Genomic DNA, 16,564 nt, shown 5'->3' with positions numbered 1-16,564 from the left:
CTCTATCGCCCTCACTCTATCTATCACCCTCACTCTATCTGTCTATCTATCTATCGACCTCACTCTATCTATCTATCGCCCTCACTCTATCGCACTCACTCTATCTATCGCCATCACTCTATCTATCGCACTCACTCTATCTGTCTATCTATCTATCGCCCTCCCTCTATCTATCTATCGCCCTCCCTCTATCTATCACCCTCACTCTATCTATCTATCTATCTATCTATCTATCTATCTATCTATCGCCCTCACTCTATCTATCTATCGCCCTCACTCTATCTATCGCCCTGACTCTATCGAACGCCCTGACTCTATCTATCTATCGCCCTCACTCTATCTATCTATCGCCCTCACTCTATCTATCGCCCTCACTCTATCTATTGCCCTCACTCTATCTATCTATCGCCCTCACTCTATCTATCTATCGCCCTCTATCTATCTATCGCCCTCACTCTATCTATCTATCGCCCTCACTCTATCTATCGCCCTCACTCTATCTATCTATCTGTCGCCCTCACTCTATCTATCGCCCTCACTCTATCTATCTATCGCCCTCACTCTATCTATCTATCGCCCTCACTCCATCTATCTATCGCCCTCACTCTATCTATCTATCGCCCTCACTCTATCTATCGCCCTCACTCTATCTATTGCCCTCACTCTATCTATCTATCGCCCTCACTCTATCTATCTATCGCCCTCTATCTATCGCCCTCACTCTATCTATCGCCCTCACTCTATCTATCGCCCTCACTCTATCTATCTATCTTTTGCCCTCACTCTCTTTCGCCCTCACTCACTCTATCTTTCGCCCTCCCTCACTCTATCTTTCGTCCTCCATCACTCTCTCTTTTGCCCTCACTCACTCTATCTTTCGCCCTCACTCTATCTGTCTATCTATCTATCGCCCTCACTCTATCTGTCTATCTATCTATCACCCTCACTCTATCTATCTGTCTATCTATCTATCGCCCTCACTCTATCTGTCTATCTATCTATCGCCCTCACTCTATCTATCTATCGCCCTCACTCTATCTATCTATCGCCCTCACTCTATCTATCGCCCTCACTCTATCTATCTATCGCCCTCACTCTATCTATCTATCGCCCTCTATCAATCTATCGCCATCACTCTATCTGTCTATCTATCTATTGCCCTCACTCTATCTGTCTACCTATCTATCGCCCTCACTCTATCTATCTATCGCCCTCACTCTATCTGTCTATCTATCTATCTATCGCCCTCACTCTATCTATCTATCGCCCTCACTCTATCTTTCGCCCTCACTCTATCTATCTATCGCCCTCACTCTATCTTTTGCCCTCACTCCATCTATCTATCGCCCTCAATCTATCTATCGCCCTCACTCTATCTATCGCCCTCACTCTATCTATCTATCGCCCTCACTCTATCTATGTATCTATCTATCTATATATCTATCTATCTATCTATCTATCTATCTATCTATCTATCTATCTATCGCCCACACTCTATCTATCGCCCTCACTCCATCTATCGCCCTCACTCCATCAACGCCCTCACTCTATCTATCGCCCTCACTCTATCTATCTATCGCCCTCACTCTATCTATCTATCGCCCTCACTCTATCTATCTATCTATCTATCTATCTATCTATCTATCTATCTATCTATCTTTCGCCCTCACTCTTATCTATCTATCGCCCTCAATCTATCTATCGCCCTCACTCTATCTATCGCCCTCACTCTATCTATCTATCGCCCTCACTCTATCTATCTATCGCCCTCACTCTATCTTTCGCCCTCACTCTATCTATCGCCCTCACTCTATCTATCTATCTATCTATCTATCTATCTATCTATCTATCTATCGCCCTCACTCCATCTATCGCCCTCACTCTATCTTTCGCCCTCACTCTATCTATCTATCGCCCTCACTCTATCTTTCGCCCTCACTCCATCTATCTATCGCCCTCAATCTATCTATCTATCACCCTCACTCTATCTATCTATCGCCCTCACTCTACCTATCTATCGCCCTCACTCTATCTATCTATCTATCTATCTATCTATCTATCTATCTATCTATCTATCTATCTATCTATCTATCGCCTTCACTCTATCTATCTATCACCCTCACTCTATCTATCTATCACCCTCACTCCATCTATCGCCCTCACTCTATCTATCACCCTCACTCTATCTATCGCCCTCACTCTATCTATTGCCCTCACTCTATCTATCTATCTATCGCCCTCACTCTATCGCCCTCACTCTATCTATCACCCTCACTCTATCTGTCTATCTATCTATCGACCTCACTCTATCTATCTATCGCCCTCACTCTATCGCACTCACTCTATCTATCGCCATCACTCTATCTGTCTATCTATCGTACTCACTCTATCTGTCTATCTATTGCCCTGACTCTATCTATCTATCCATCTATCTATCTATCTATCTATCGCCCTCCCTCTATCTATCTATCGCCCTCCCTCTATCTATCACCCTCACTCTATCTATCTATCTATCTATCTATCTATCTATCTATCACCCTCACTCTATCTGTCTGTCTATCGCACTCCCTCTATCGCCCTCCCTCTATCTATCTATCGCCCTCACTCTATCTATCGCCCTCACTCTATCTATCTATCGCCCTCACTCTATCTATCTATCGCCCTCACTCTATCTATCGCCCTCACTCTATCTATCCCCCTCACTCTATCTATCTATCGCCCTCACTCTATCTATCGCCCTCACTCCATCTATCTATCGCCCTCACTCTATCTATCTATCGCCCTCACTCTATCTATCTATCGCCCTCACTCTATCTATCTATCGCCCTCACTCTATCTTTCGCCCTCACTCCATCTATCTATCGCCCTCAATCTATCTATCTATCTATCGCCCTCACTCTATCGCCCTCACTCTATCTATCACCCTCACTCTATCTGTCTATCTATCTATCGACCTCACTCTATCTATCTATCGCCCTCACTCTATCGCACTCACTCTATCTATCGCCATCACTCTATCTGTCTATCTATCGTACTCACTCTATCTGTCTATCTATCGCCCTGACTCTATCTATCTATCCATCTATCTATCTATCTATCTATCGCCCTCCCTCTATCTATCTATCGCCCTCCCTCTATCTATCACCCTCACTCTATCTATCTATCTATCTATCTATCTATCTATCTATCTATCTATCTATCTATCTATCTATCACCCTCACTCTATCTGTCTGTCTATCGCACTCCCTCTATCGCCCTCCCTCTATCTATCTATCGCCCTCACTCTATCTATCGCCCTCACTCTATCTATCTATCGCCCTCACTCTATCTATCTATCGCCCTCACTCTATCTATCGCCCTCACTCTATCTATCCCCCTCACTCTATCTATCTATCGCCCTCACTCTATCTATCGCCCTCACTCCATCTATCTATCGCCCTCACTCTATCTATCTATCGCCCTCACTCTATCTATCTATCGCCCTCACTCTATCTATCTATCGCCCTCACTCTATCTATCTATCGCCCTCACTCTATCTATCTATCGCCCTCACTCTATCTATCTATCACCCTCACTCTATCTATCTATCACCCTATCGCCCTCACTCTATCTATCTATCGCCCTCACTCTATCTATCTATCGCCCTCACTCTATCTATCTATCTTTCGCCCTCAATCACTCTATCTTTTATCCTCACTCACTCTATCTTTCGCCCTCACTCACTCTCTTTAGCCCTCACTCACTCTATCTTTCGCCCTCCATCACTCTCTCTTTCGCCCTCACTCACTCTATCTTTCGCCCTCACTCTATCTGTCTATCTATCTATCGCCCTCACTCTATCAGAAATTCAGCAGCTAAAAACCCAACACAGGCTCTCCAGGAAGTCAGTAGAGTCAGACTTTGTTGTGTTAGGAATTTGGCAAATGCAACCTTGAATGGGCCTGTTGGCAGCACACAATCGTCCTACTGGGCCTCAACAATCATGTTGTCGTATAGTTTTATTTTCTGCTTTGAACTGTTGGGAGAGTCTTGGCATCCCTCAGACTAGCTGGTCCTGCTGGATGGCTTTCAGGCCCGCCCTACAGATAACGGGGATGTGTCGGACCTTGCTTTTTCCAGGACATTTTTCCAGGACAGCCTTGTCCTCCTGCTGGATAGTCAAACTCCCTTCCCTTTCTTACCAGACAGGCAGGCTTCTAGGCAGACTTCTAGGCTCTTCAGGACAGGTACACAGCTTCTCCATTAAGTAATTCAGCCTGCAGGTGATGTCCCTTCAACTTAGATAAACTTTCAGGCTGACACCATCCCTGGTGTCACAGCAGGCACCTGAGTACTTTGTAGAGCACATTATTCCTTGGTAACAGAGGACTTTGAACTAGGGTTTAAATGAGGGATAGATGGTCCCACTTGCATACACAACTGGCAGGCAGGAGATGCAGTTTACTCTGTCGCACTCTCACATTGCATTTATGCTACGCGCACCAACACCCTAAACATGCACTTGATGTTATCGCAAAGTCTGGGCACAGGTATAGAAATGGAGCATTACATGGGTGTGTCAGTAGAAAGCCACTCCACTGACCATGATGCAAAGATCTCATCAGGCTATTGATCCTTACTACAGGGTGCATTGCCACCACCGCTCTAGCTGTTAAACCCATGACAGCCCTCTGCCTTAAATGAGGGCACACTTGGTGTGACCCTCCAGGTCACAGGACCGGTCCAAGATCTCTTATAGTCCCTTGTTAGAAGTTGCACAGTTCTGGGGTGGCAGAAAAATCTCATGTAATTGTTTTGTGGTAGATTTATCCCAGTAACGTGCAGTTACAAGTTTGACGCCATGCACTTTGGGAGTTGCCATGAGGAACAGATTCTTCTGCCTGTCAAACCAAATGCCATTCACTATTTCATAGTGTTTTTTCTGCTTTTATTTACCACTTGTTTTAAGCAGGTGGTAGATATATGCATCTGGTTGGTTGGGGGGAGATGGGTGAAGAGGAAAGCATTTTCTAACAGAGGAAAGAATTGTGTGTTTCCCCCAGTTAGTAAAAAACAGCATGAGTCTTGGCTGCTTCTGCTGTACACAGAGTCTTGTGGGTCTTTTCAGTCTAATTCTGTCTGGAAAAAAATCGTGTCCTGTTTTTCTGCACCCGGTAAATCCATTGTGCAGAAAAGCTTAACAACTAATAATCAGGTGGAATAAAATGAACACTTGAAAGTACTCCTTAATTTCATTGCCCTTGATTCATACTCTGGACCACAGTTGAGGGATAGGTCTAGGCATAGTCCTCGCAACACACAATAGATTTGCGTGCGGCAGAGGCCAGAGCTCAAAAGTCAAGATACCAGATACAAGTAGGTGGTAACTCAGGGCAGGGGGAAACGCCTGTTGTCCGTGGAGGGGAAAGTCCCATCCTAGAAATCTACATTAAAATTAATTAATAGTATTCTATTTTAAATATCTTTTTGGTGCCAGTCCATATGACTTTAATGTCTGCTTTTGGGATTCTATGTTATAAGTCCATAGGGTACATGTATCCTTTCTGAACTTAATAAAATGTTGGAAATTCTACAACTCCTCACTCCTAGATCCAAGTACTCTCAGGCTACCATTCTACACTCTGCTCTGTCTGAAGAACAGCTCAACATATAAATTCTGCAACTCTGCATTGATATGGCTTGTAAATAAATTTTGGGGATATTTACATGTATTAACTATTTAATTTTAATACTATAGGTGATTGAAATTACGGACGAAGAAAGCAAGATTTAGCACCAGCCAACTGAATGTTAGTGCCATAAGGATTATTTTGAAAAACCGAAGGACATCCAGCCTTCTAAGTTTAAACAATTTCCAAAATCTAGGTGTGGCGAGGAAGTGGGAGCTGAGGAAAGTACTATATATGTAAGTGAAGTCTCTAATTTTGCATTTCATTAACCTAGAGCAAAGTCATATCTGTCCACAAAGCATCAGAAATAATGCCAGAAACACCAATCACAACATCCTCATCTGAAATATTATCAGAAAGACAAATTGCCTCAGCATGACAGAATAACGTTCATCTAAAGCACGCATGATCTAAAGCATCATGTAATTCCAGAGAGGAAGCACTCACTGCATAAAAGAAAGATATAACAAAAAGTTTCTTCTGCAAACCATCAAAGAAAAGACACTGAAAGAAGACTCCGAAGCTGACACGCTAACCACCAAAAGATTGGAAAATCACCTTTGTTCAACAACTGTGTTTAACCAGTTACGCAAGTTTGAGACTATCTGCCTCTGGAAGCAACACCCCAACCCACTCTGCTCACTCTTGCGAAAACCTTAAAAAATGACCACTTTATTGTGTTCATGACCATCTCAGATTGTTTTCTTTTTATTGTGTGCTGTTCTGTAATTCTATGTAAATTTGCCTCAACATTATCTGTTGTGCAGGAGTGATATGTAAAACTGTAAATATAAAAATGGATTAAATGAGCACCGTTGCACTATAGCTAATGTAAATAAATCCTCGTCTTCAGAACTACAATCCTTAACCTTACACCAAACATAGAAAGGGTAAAAGAAACTGCTGTTCTGCGATTGGTGAGAAACAATATTGATGTGCATGTTCTAATGTTCTCAGTTACTGCCATTACGCCAGTGCAAAAAGGTACTTATCAGTTTAATCATTAAATATCAGACTAACACCTTATCACTGCATTGCTATACAAATATATCCTATACAAATAGTTTTGAGAAAAACTTCAGTCACAAAATAAGTTGCTGCTGGAGAGGCTATAACCAAAAGACTGTTATCTGCTAGAAACATTTCAACAGGTGTTACAGGGCTGCTTCCAGACATATTTTGCTCAATTCAAGTGTTAAGAAGATTACACACAATTTCTTTTAGAGATAAATGCTGAACATTATCTAAACAAGCCCGACTCTAAAATCGGGTACACTCTTACAGTGGCATATAAGCAAGAGAAAACTAAATGTAGAGATATTAACTCTCGGGATACATTTTATAAAAACACGGGCTGTTAGAACAAATTCAGTGTTAAAACCCGCCTCAATCAAAGCAAAGTAACCCAAGTTGGGGAAAAAAGTTACCTGTGCCAAAAAAGATTCAGCCATAAATCTTATCTCACTGAATTTGAGAGAATGCGCACTGGGAAAAACCTCTCTCAGTGTTCAGTGTGCCAAAAAAGTTTGAGCAGTAAATATTACCTCACTGAGCATATGAGAATCCACACTGGGGAAAAACCTTACCAGTGCTCTGAATGCCAAAAAAGGTTTAGTATCAAACCGCAACTTTATCGACATGCATTAACCCACTCTGTGGAAAAACCTTACCAGTGCTCTGAATGCCCAAAAAGTTTCAGCTGTAAATCTTATCTCACTGAACACATGAGAATCCACACTGGGGACAAAACTTATCAGTGCTCTGAATGCCAGAGAAGGTGTTGTAACAAACAAAGTCTTTCTCGACATGTATTAATCCACTCTGTGGAAAAACCTTACCAATGCTCTGAATGCCAGAAATATTTCAGTGAAAAAAGAGACCTTACTGTACATACAAGGACCCACACTGGGGAAAAACCTTATCAGTGCTCTGAATGCCAGAAAAGGTTTTGTAAAAAACAAAGTCTTTCTCAACATGTATTAACCCACACTGGGGAAAAACCTTATCAGTGCTCTGAATGCCAGAAAAGGTTTTGGACAAAACAAAATCTTTCTCAACATATATTAACCCACACTCGGGAAAAACCTCATCAGTGCACGGATTGCCAGAAATGTTTCAGTGACAAAACCAGTCTCACTCGGCATAGAAGAACTCACACTGGAGAGAAACCTTGTCAATGCTCGGAATGCCAGAAATGTTTCATTGACAAACAAAGTCTCACTCATCATATAAGAACCCACACTGGGGAGAAACCTTTTCAGTGCTCTGAATGCCAGAAATGTTTCAGTGTAAAAATCAGACTCACTGAACATACAAGAATCCACACTGGGGAAAAACCTTATCAGTGCTCTGAATGCCAGAAAAGGTTTTGTAAAAAACAAAGTCTTTCTCAACATGTATTAACCCACACTGGGGAAAAACCTTATCAGTGCTCTGAATGCCAGAAATGTTTCAGTTTAAACAGTAGTCTCACACAGCACATAAGAACCCATACTGGGGAAAAACCTTATCAGTGCTCTGAATGCCAGAAATGTTTCAAAAACAAACTCAGTCTCGCTCAGCATATACAGACCCACACTGGGGAAAAACCTTATCAGTGCTCTGAAAGCCAGGAAAGGTTCTGTAACCAACAAAGTCTTTCTCAACATTCAATAACCCATTCTGTGGAACATCCTTATCAGTGCTCTGAATGCCAGAAATGTTTCAGTATAAAATATAGTCTCACACGGCACATAAGAAGCCACACTGGGGAAAAACCTTATCAGTGCATTGAATGCCAGAAATGTTTCAGTGAAAAAAGAATACTCACTGCACATACAAGAACCCACACTGGGGAAAAACCTTATCAGTGCATTGAATGTCAGAAATGTTTCAGTGAAAAAAGAATACTCACTCGGCATACAAGAACCCACACTGGGGAAAAACCTTATCAGTGCATTGAATGTCAGAAATGTTTCAGTGAAAAAAGAATACTCACTCACCATATAAGAACCCACACTGGGGAGAAACCTTATCAGTGCTCCGAATGCCAGAAATGTTTCAGTGAAAAAAGACATCTCACTCACCATATAAGAACCCACACTGGGGAAAACCCTTATCAGTGCTCCGAATGCCAAAAATGTTTCAGCTGTAAATCTGATCTCACTGCACATGTGAGAATCCACACTGGGGGAAAAACATTATCAGTGCTCTAAATGTCAGAAAAGATTCAGAGGTAGTGATGGTTACATGCACCATAAGAAAACACACCATCAAAAATACTTCAGTTCTCCAAGTGCCAGAAAAGCATCAATTTTAAATGCAATCTCACTCTACATGAGCAGACGCACACAGGGAAAAAATATTACCAATGCTGTGAATGCCAGAAATTCCTATTTTTTGATAGGTACAGCCTCACTAACCATAATCAACTCCATACTGATGAAAACCTTGTGAGTGCTCTGAATGCCAGAAAAGCTGCAGGGAAAAACGCTATCTCACCATGAGAAACTCCACACTGGAGAAAATCCTTATGCCATAAACGCTTGAATCTGAAAGACAGAGTTATGCTTCATGAGAGATCCCACTCTGGGGAAAAACCTTATGAGTGCTCGAAATGCAAGCAAAGTTTTGGTCACAAATTACTTCTCACTTGTCAGGAGAAAAAAGCTGTATGTGTGTTCGGAATGTCAGATAAAGTTTATTCATGAATACAATGTCATTTCACATGAGAGAATTCACACTGGACTAAAGCCTTATACAGGAGGGGAAAGCCAGAAACGTTATACTCAGAAAGGAGATCTCACTTAACATGAGAAATGCACCCACACCAGGTGAAAAGTAAGGTGTATCTTGAGTTGCAGAAAAGCTTCTAACAACCTGACTTTACATGAGAGAGCACATATTGTAGTTGCAATAGGATTCAAGAAATTCTTGCAGGATAACTTAGGCTGCCCGCATGTAACCTCCAAAGAAATTTCAGGCCTTGAAAATGTTTTAATTGTAACAAAATCCACAATTTGAGTATCTGAAAGTTACAAAACTCTCAAGGTCTTTACTTGACACAGAGAAGTGTTCGTACTTGCAAACATCAACTAATTAACAAAAAAATCACAATATTAATGTCTTAAATTTTCTCCACCCAAAAGGTTTCTACTCGCACTTGTTTCTTAACATATGACTGAAATCTAGATTTTCATGATAAGATTAGGCCTAGGTGGTGTTCCGCAATGAAGAACTCCGCAAAGTGTCAAAAAAACTCAACAGCTCAACGCAGAGTTCTGCGAGCAGCGGAGTGCGTTAGGGTCAATTTGAAGCGCTTTTTCGGCGAGTAGCACGCTACTCCAGGATCCAAAAATGATTAGTGGTGAATTAGTGTAGGGAAATATAAAATGTATTTGAGAGCTGGACATATTGGTCTGTTAGTTGGATTGAAAAAGAGAGTGAAGGGATAGAAGAGGGAAGGTTTTACATTTATATAGCGCTTGCTACCCCTGATTAAGTATTGCAGTGCTTTTCAGCGAGTGGCATGCTACTCCAGAACCCAAAAAGATAAATAGATAGATCAATTATTCTGGGTAGGTTGTTTTATTATATAAATACAACTGTACGAAAATTCATAAAATTCTGTTGTAAAGTTGTATCCAAGAGGCAAGTATAGTCTCTGATAATAATGTATACAAAGTTGGCTTGCCATCAAGACTGATGCCCCGTAATGTTGATGCAAAGTCATCTGTGTTGGAGTATCCTAGACTCTTGTTGAATTGTACCATCCAACTTGTAGGTACTGCTATTTGTATCAGGTCCACGTTGTAGGCAGACACAGACGCTGAAATTGTGCACTATTTATATTAAGCATAATGTAGGTGAACAGATGACAGTAACTCTGTCACTCGCTTAGTACAGACGAACGCCAAACGTCCTCGTACATAATGAAGCTGCACCCTCTTTCTGTGTCCCATGGACATTTTGGCTTTTGTTCTACAGAAGAGGCTGCAGACACTTCCATAGCCCTTTATGTAGTGTGGATCACGTAGGAGAGATTCTCAACGGGCTTGCTTTCCTTTGTATTGGGCATGGCCACATTCAAATGTGGGAAAACCTTTTGTCTTGCGACTGCACTGTATTATTGACACGGACGAAATAGCAAACAAGCAGTTAAGAGGCGCACTGATTGTATACCCCCACCTGACAGGATGGTGACAGACCCCAACCACCTGCAGGGGAAACATGCCACCTCGTTTAATAGCTGCCAGACGGTTTGCTTTGTAAGCAGACTGGTGGTTTACAACTGCCCCTACGTTGGAGCACCACATGCTTTTTCCAGCATAATCTGGTGTACTCCCCTGTGTGACATGACAGCACCTGCTAAAGACTGCACCGTTGTGTAGTCTGGGACAGTGCACCTTCCCTGAAATTCTGAACTGGGCCTTTAAATACGGTACTATTTTGTGTGCCTATTTAATTCAGGTATACAAAGGATGTGGTACTACTTGTATACTAAGGTACGACAAGGAAGATTGAATTTCTACGGTGGCAGCAATGTTTTTGTCAAAGTCTTTATGCCCTAAACACCCTCCCGTACCCTGAACATAATGAGATTACGTAGATTACACCTCTGCGTGCTTAATGCTGCCATTTGCATTTCAAGACCAGTGATTAATGTGGCTTTATGAAGTTCAACGCCATAGGGTGTTCCCGACCTGTCTAATACTTGCATATGGAAAAGATGGGCCATTTGGAACCTAAAGATAGATGAAACATATTCATAGGTCACTATTTAAGTCTGCATCTAAAATAAAACTGTAAATTAGGAGAGGTGATAAGTGAGATGTTAAAAGGCAGCCGCTTATCGAGCTGCATTTGTACATAGGCCTCCCTATATTATGAGATCTATTCCTGCTTCAGTCCTTAATTACAATGAATACTTTAATACCCAGGCATGAAGTCATTGTCGAGCTGTTTAGATAATCCACCTGTCTCCCCACCTCTTCCCCAATGCATCCTTAACCAGTGGCCTAGCCAGTGTGCCCTGGGCCCTAAGGCAAGAAAGGAAATGTGACACCTGCCCTCTGTTTGGACTGTGGAAAACAGCAATAATCATTGTTTTGTGGGCCCTTCCGGCCTTTGTTTGAACTGTGACAAACAGCAGTTATCAGGGTTCAGTGGGCCTTTAAGGCGTCTGGGACCTGGTGCCACTGCACCTGCTGCACCAATAGGAAGCTAAGCCCCTGCCCTTAAAAGCTTCTATTCTAGCCCCACTGGTGAACTGAACCAGCCAAGTACTGATCTGGCCATATCTGCAGGCATGCAGCCGTCTCTTCGACTGAAGAGATTTAGGTCGCATGTAAGCAGCATGCGGGAAACAACTATTTTCTGAGGCAGTCAACCAACACCTTGTCTGTTCCAACCCGAATCCATTTGAAACCAGGGACGAAAAAACGGTTCATCGTCATCTCTTGCTTATCAAAGGGGTAAAACAGATTCATCTAACATTACAGTGTACCACATAAAAAATGGTGATTCTGTGTACAAATTAAAACTAGCATGCATAAAGAAAGGGGAGCCTTTGGCCAAAATAGCCATTTTCCCTACCCATACTTCGAACACATCTTTTACAAAAAAATGTTAACTACATTGTCATATGGAAATAGTCATAAGCGCCAACTCATAAGCAAATGACATTTAGAATTCTCTTTCACTTCAAGCTTTCAAAAGTAAATTGATATAAAAGCAGTATTGAATTTTTTGACATTGTGTACTCCTACCAAAATTTAGAGCATCAATTTTATATGACACGCCATAGAAAAAAGGAGTTCTTCATATATACTAAACCTCCAGAAACATTTGATTAACCAGTTATAAAGTCACGTCTAGCTTAGTTAGTTTATAGTCTTCTTTTTTAAGAGAAATTATTTCACATTCTTACTGGATCTGCATGGCTAAACACTTATAAGGTCCCAAAGGCGAGACCTATTGGCTATGCCAATGCTTGTTATTGATTGAGTACAATCAGCAGCAGCACTTTTGATTAGGTCCTGAAGAAAGCCGCAAACACCTCTTTGGAGGGTTAATAGGCTGAAACATGTTGACCTCTTATTAACTTTCACTCTGCTGCCCCCGCTACCCTGAGCTCATTTTTGTGGTATTTCGTATACCATTCTCTATAACAAAACATGCCTGAACTCCTCCCTCTCAGTGATGGGGCTCTACCCTGTACTGTAACTAGGTATAACGGTGGGAGAAGATTCCGAATGAGGAAGCATGCCAACTATGGTGGGTGAGGGAAATCTTCCCTTTAAAGGGATATTTAATCTTAGCTAGATCTTCATTTGCAACAGTAATCCTCATAGATCCAAGGGTTTCTTGATTGTGGTAGAAATACATTTTTACCCCTTCATTGTACGTTTAAGCACAGGCTATTGCTTGAAATGTTGTGATCAATATAGGAAAAATAATCTGTGCACTGAGAAAATGTGTTAAAATAACAAAGTTGATAATTGCATTTAATACCTTCTCATACCTGGATTTATCTAGAAGAGAAGTCTGTTAATTCTAGCAGATTTTTGATACCACAAGGTATAAGAAATTAGGGGATCTTTATCTGATATCTTTATCAGTAAATTATCTGAAATTATTGGACATAAACTTTTGCAAGTATTATTTCTAAAGATAAAGGAAGTTCTATATTTGACTTTTGTAAGCTAACCCCAGTGCGTACGACTACAATAACCATCTCTCTCAAATCAATATTGTGCTTGGTTTAGTGAGAAAACTAAATGATCTAGGAGAAACCAGGAACTGGCGTCAGTATTTCCTTAGGAAGCTTTAAGTTAGAGAGTGAAAACACTTTTTAGAATGCCCCAAAAATTGTGATAAAGATATTTCAGTATGTTTGACAAAAAGAATAGGTACATTTCATGACAATATTGAAATTGGAAATAAAATAATAGAAACAAATATTTACACCACATGACAAAAATATTAGAGACTACATTTCCGCAATATATAGGAAATACTGAGGTTCATGTATTAATAATCCATTTGGTAAAAGTGGTTGCTTGTGGAGTCAGCACACTACTGTGTCTGTGATGGCTTTTAAATAAAGCCATTTTTAATGCACCCCATTTTACTTTCAGATTCACAAATATCCCCTTGTTTTTCAGCCCACATATAGTTTCAAAGCTTATTACATACCTTAAGGATGTATTACGTATTTAGAAGGGGCACTATTAACATTCCCCTTCCAAATTCTTAATTGTTAAATGGGCTTAGTACATTTCAAAAAGGGGTTTAGCATTTGCAAACTCTGTGAATTACCGAACCAGTGGATTTTTGAAAAATAAAAACCCTTGTTACATGAATCAATTTTTCTCAATTCCCTACAAATTAGGGTTGCTAATAATGTTAGTTGAATGATAACCGGTGCACATACCTATTTAGTGTTAGTGTTGCTTCAGATCAAATAAAACCCATCACACATAACTCTTACACAATGCTTAAAGACAGAATTTCTGACATCCAGCTTTAATGTTTTGTTAAATATATTTGCAAATGTTGTCACTTAAACAGGAAATCATCTAAACCGGTTTCTGGACATAATAAAGGATGTAATCATAATCTTTAGATACAATTTCTGAGTTTCAGGAACAATGTGTGTCATCTATGTTTACTCTAAACCACTATAATAAACATATTCAATGCTTTTAGATTTGATCTGTTTGTACTGGTTTCTATTGCAGACAATAATCTAGATTTAGACGAAGGATCAAATCCACCCATGGCTTTTAAAACCTATTTATCATTGATCTCTTTTAGTGTTATCGCAAATAAAACTGTAACAGAACTGATCTGAGAGATGGACCTTCAAGTATTATGCTCAGTTAATTTGTTCAATAAACTATGGAGTTAAAATCTAAATAGATTAGATCCACAAGCATTGCCTGACCACTGTATTTTACATCAATAGATTACTAATCAGCATATGTTATCTAAGTACAATTCACTCATCTTCAATTTTTCACGGAGCTCATGCTGGGTCTGTTAGAACTGTTTTAAAATATGACATTTAAATGTCCAAAAGTTCAGGAATTCTAGTTTCAAGCCTGGTCAAACCTTAATGAATGCTATACCTAAAGATGCCTTTCTGTTCCTACATTTGATTGTGCACCATGATTCAGAAATGGCATGTTTTTGCTTTCGGAGGTAAAATTCTAAACATATTTATTGTTGTTGCCATCTGAAACATTATCACTAATTGGGAAGATAACAACAAGTGGTCCTGTGATGCTTGCTTGAATGGGAAGTGTTTAATCAAAAGGTGGATTGAATTCAAGTTTAGGTGACAATTTTACAAAGGTGTATGTATTTTGTATATATTTAAAATTGTTGATCTCCAAAAAGGCCTAAATCAATAAATCAAATTGAAATTCAAGTTTATAATTGTAATCCTATTGTTGGAAAAGATTTGATTTTGAACCCCGTGAGGCGGTTCCTTTCCAGAAAGCATTCAGGTTGTAATCATGAGTCAAATAATGCTGAGGAGGTTAAAATATTCAAATGGAATTCTAATTGCACATGAAATTTTCATTGTTCAATGTAGTTCTCTCAGTATTTTAATATGAGGACTTTATTGCTTAAGGACAATAATTAGTATTTGTTTTTCTATATCTAGGAAGCATTACATTAATGAAACCACTGTATCCCACCTTCTTTCTTTCCTTTCTTGTTCTTTATGTATGTTTCTATTGTTCAACTTTAAAGATTGCCTGAAATTAAGAATTGTGCTGTACATAACTTTGCTGTGTTACAGTTTGTTGATTTTTATGTACAACTTTCGTCTCATGTGTATGACAACTGATGTTCTGTTTTGCTTTAATAATCAGCTTATGTTTATTAGGTTTTATTATTCAATAAAATGTTTCAAACACAACAAATGGTAGTTCATATGTATTTACAACTGCAGCATTTTTATTGTATGGGCACTTTCAAAGGGGCAAAAAATATGGTCTGCGGGTTGACGGAGGACCACATTGGCATCAGGAGGGAGAGGTTTGGGCAGGTGATTGGGGATACATGTAAAGTTGGAAGTAGGAGGAACAACGCATGTACATTGTGTGGACTGTGACTCCTGGAGTTATTGTGAGTGATACCATGCTACCCTGTAAATGAATCCCCTAGTGATTAATATCAACAAACTTTATTCGGTTTTATAAAAGAAAACCATAAAAGTCATACATAAAAGGATAAAACATTTTCCAAGTTACAGATTGACAAATATAATATGTACAAGTTAATCAAAACACAAAAGAAAAATTCATGAATTACAGTACAGAAGTTAATCGCAGCTTGACCTGAGTCTAACAGCGAACCGTAAAAAGTAAAGCGTATGCAAAACAGTGTCTTTAGAGAGGAGTTGTAAAAAGATAAGAGCTGGTCTCACCCTCCTAAAACCTGTTTTTTTGACAATGGGAATAATAAATAACTTTCTATGGACATCATAAAAACTACAAAACATTATAAAGTGCATCATGTCCTGACGAGACTCACAATTGCAGCTACAGGGTATGAGGCACTGGCCTCTGTGGAAGCCGCAAGTGTGTGCCATGAGGTAATGGAAGAGGTTGAGCTGAAACCGGGTCATTGAAAATGATTATGGATGCTTTTAAGCCCTAGAAGATAAGGTTCGCTGGTTGGTACGGTTTTTAACACGATGTACATACGCACACTAGGCTTACACAGCTCATTTCCCTCTCTATCACAGTGGCTCATTCCTAAAAAACACTCTTTGACCAGAGAAAAGTCACTCTTACATCTGCGCTCAGGGTTAGCGAATAGTTCCTACCTACCCTGGAGAGACCAACTCTTATATACTGGAGCCATCGGATGCGTGAGACATGGTCAAGTGAAAGGCATTC

At 40.2% G+C, this 16,564-nt stretch overlaps 1 protein-coding gene across 4 annotated transcripts in view; it reads left to right on the top strand.

The window, feature by feature from the left end:
• Positions 1 to 15,578, top strand: part of LOC147737619 (uncharacterized) — a 96,810-nt gene extending 81,232 nt beyond the window's left edge. The window contains exons 6-7 of one of the 4 annotated variants that reach the window (XM_086937674.1): positions 5,738 to 8,639; positions 8,724 to 15,578. In XM_086937674.1, coding sequence (XP_086793800.1) covers positions 7,148 to 8,639; positions 8,724 to 8,863 — 1,632 coding nt within the window. In that variant the 5' untranslated portion in view covers positions 5,738 to 7,147 and the 3' untranslated portion in view covers positions 8,864 to 15,578. Of the gene's footprint in view, positions 1 to 5,737 lie in introns of those variants that run through there. The other 3 variants (XM_086937830.1, XM_086937749.1, XM_086937598.1) reach the window with 3 other exon arrangements.
• Positions 15,579 to 16,564: the final 986 nt, after the last annotated feature.

The sequence above is a fragment of the Lissotriton vulgaris genome, chromosome 1_1, assembly GCF_964263255.1.
Source record: "Lissotriton vulgaris chromosome 1_1, aLisVul1.2, whole genome shotgun sequence".
NCBI lineage: Eukaryota > Metazoa > Chordata > Amphibia > Caudata > Salamandridae > Lissotriton > Lissotriton vulgaris.
This window is presented reverse-complemented; position numbering and strand designations above follow the sequence as displayed.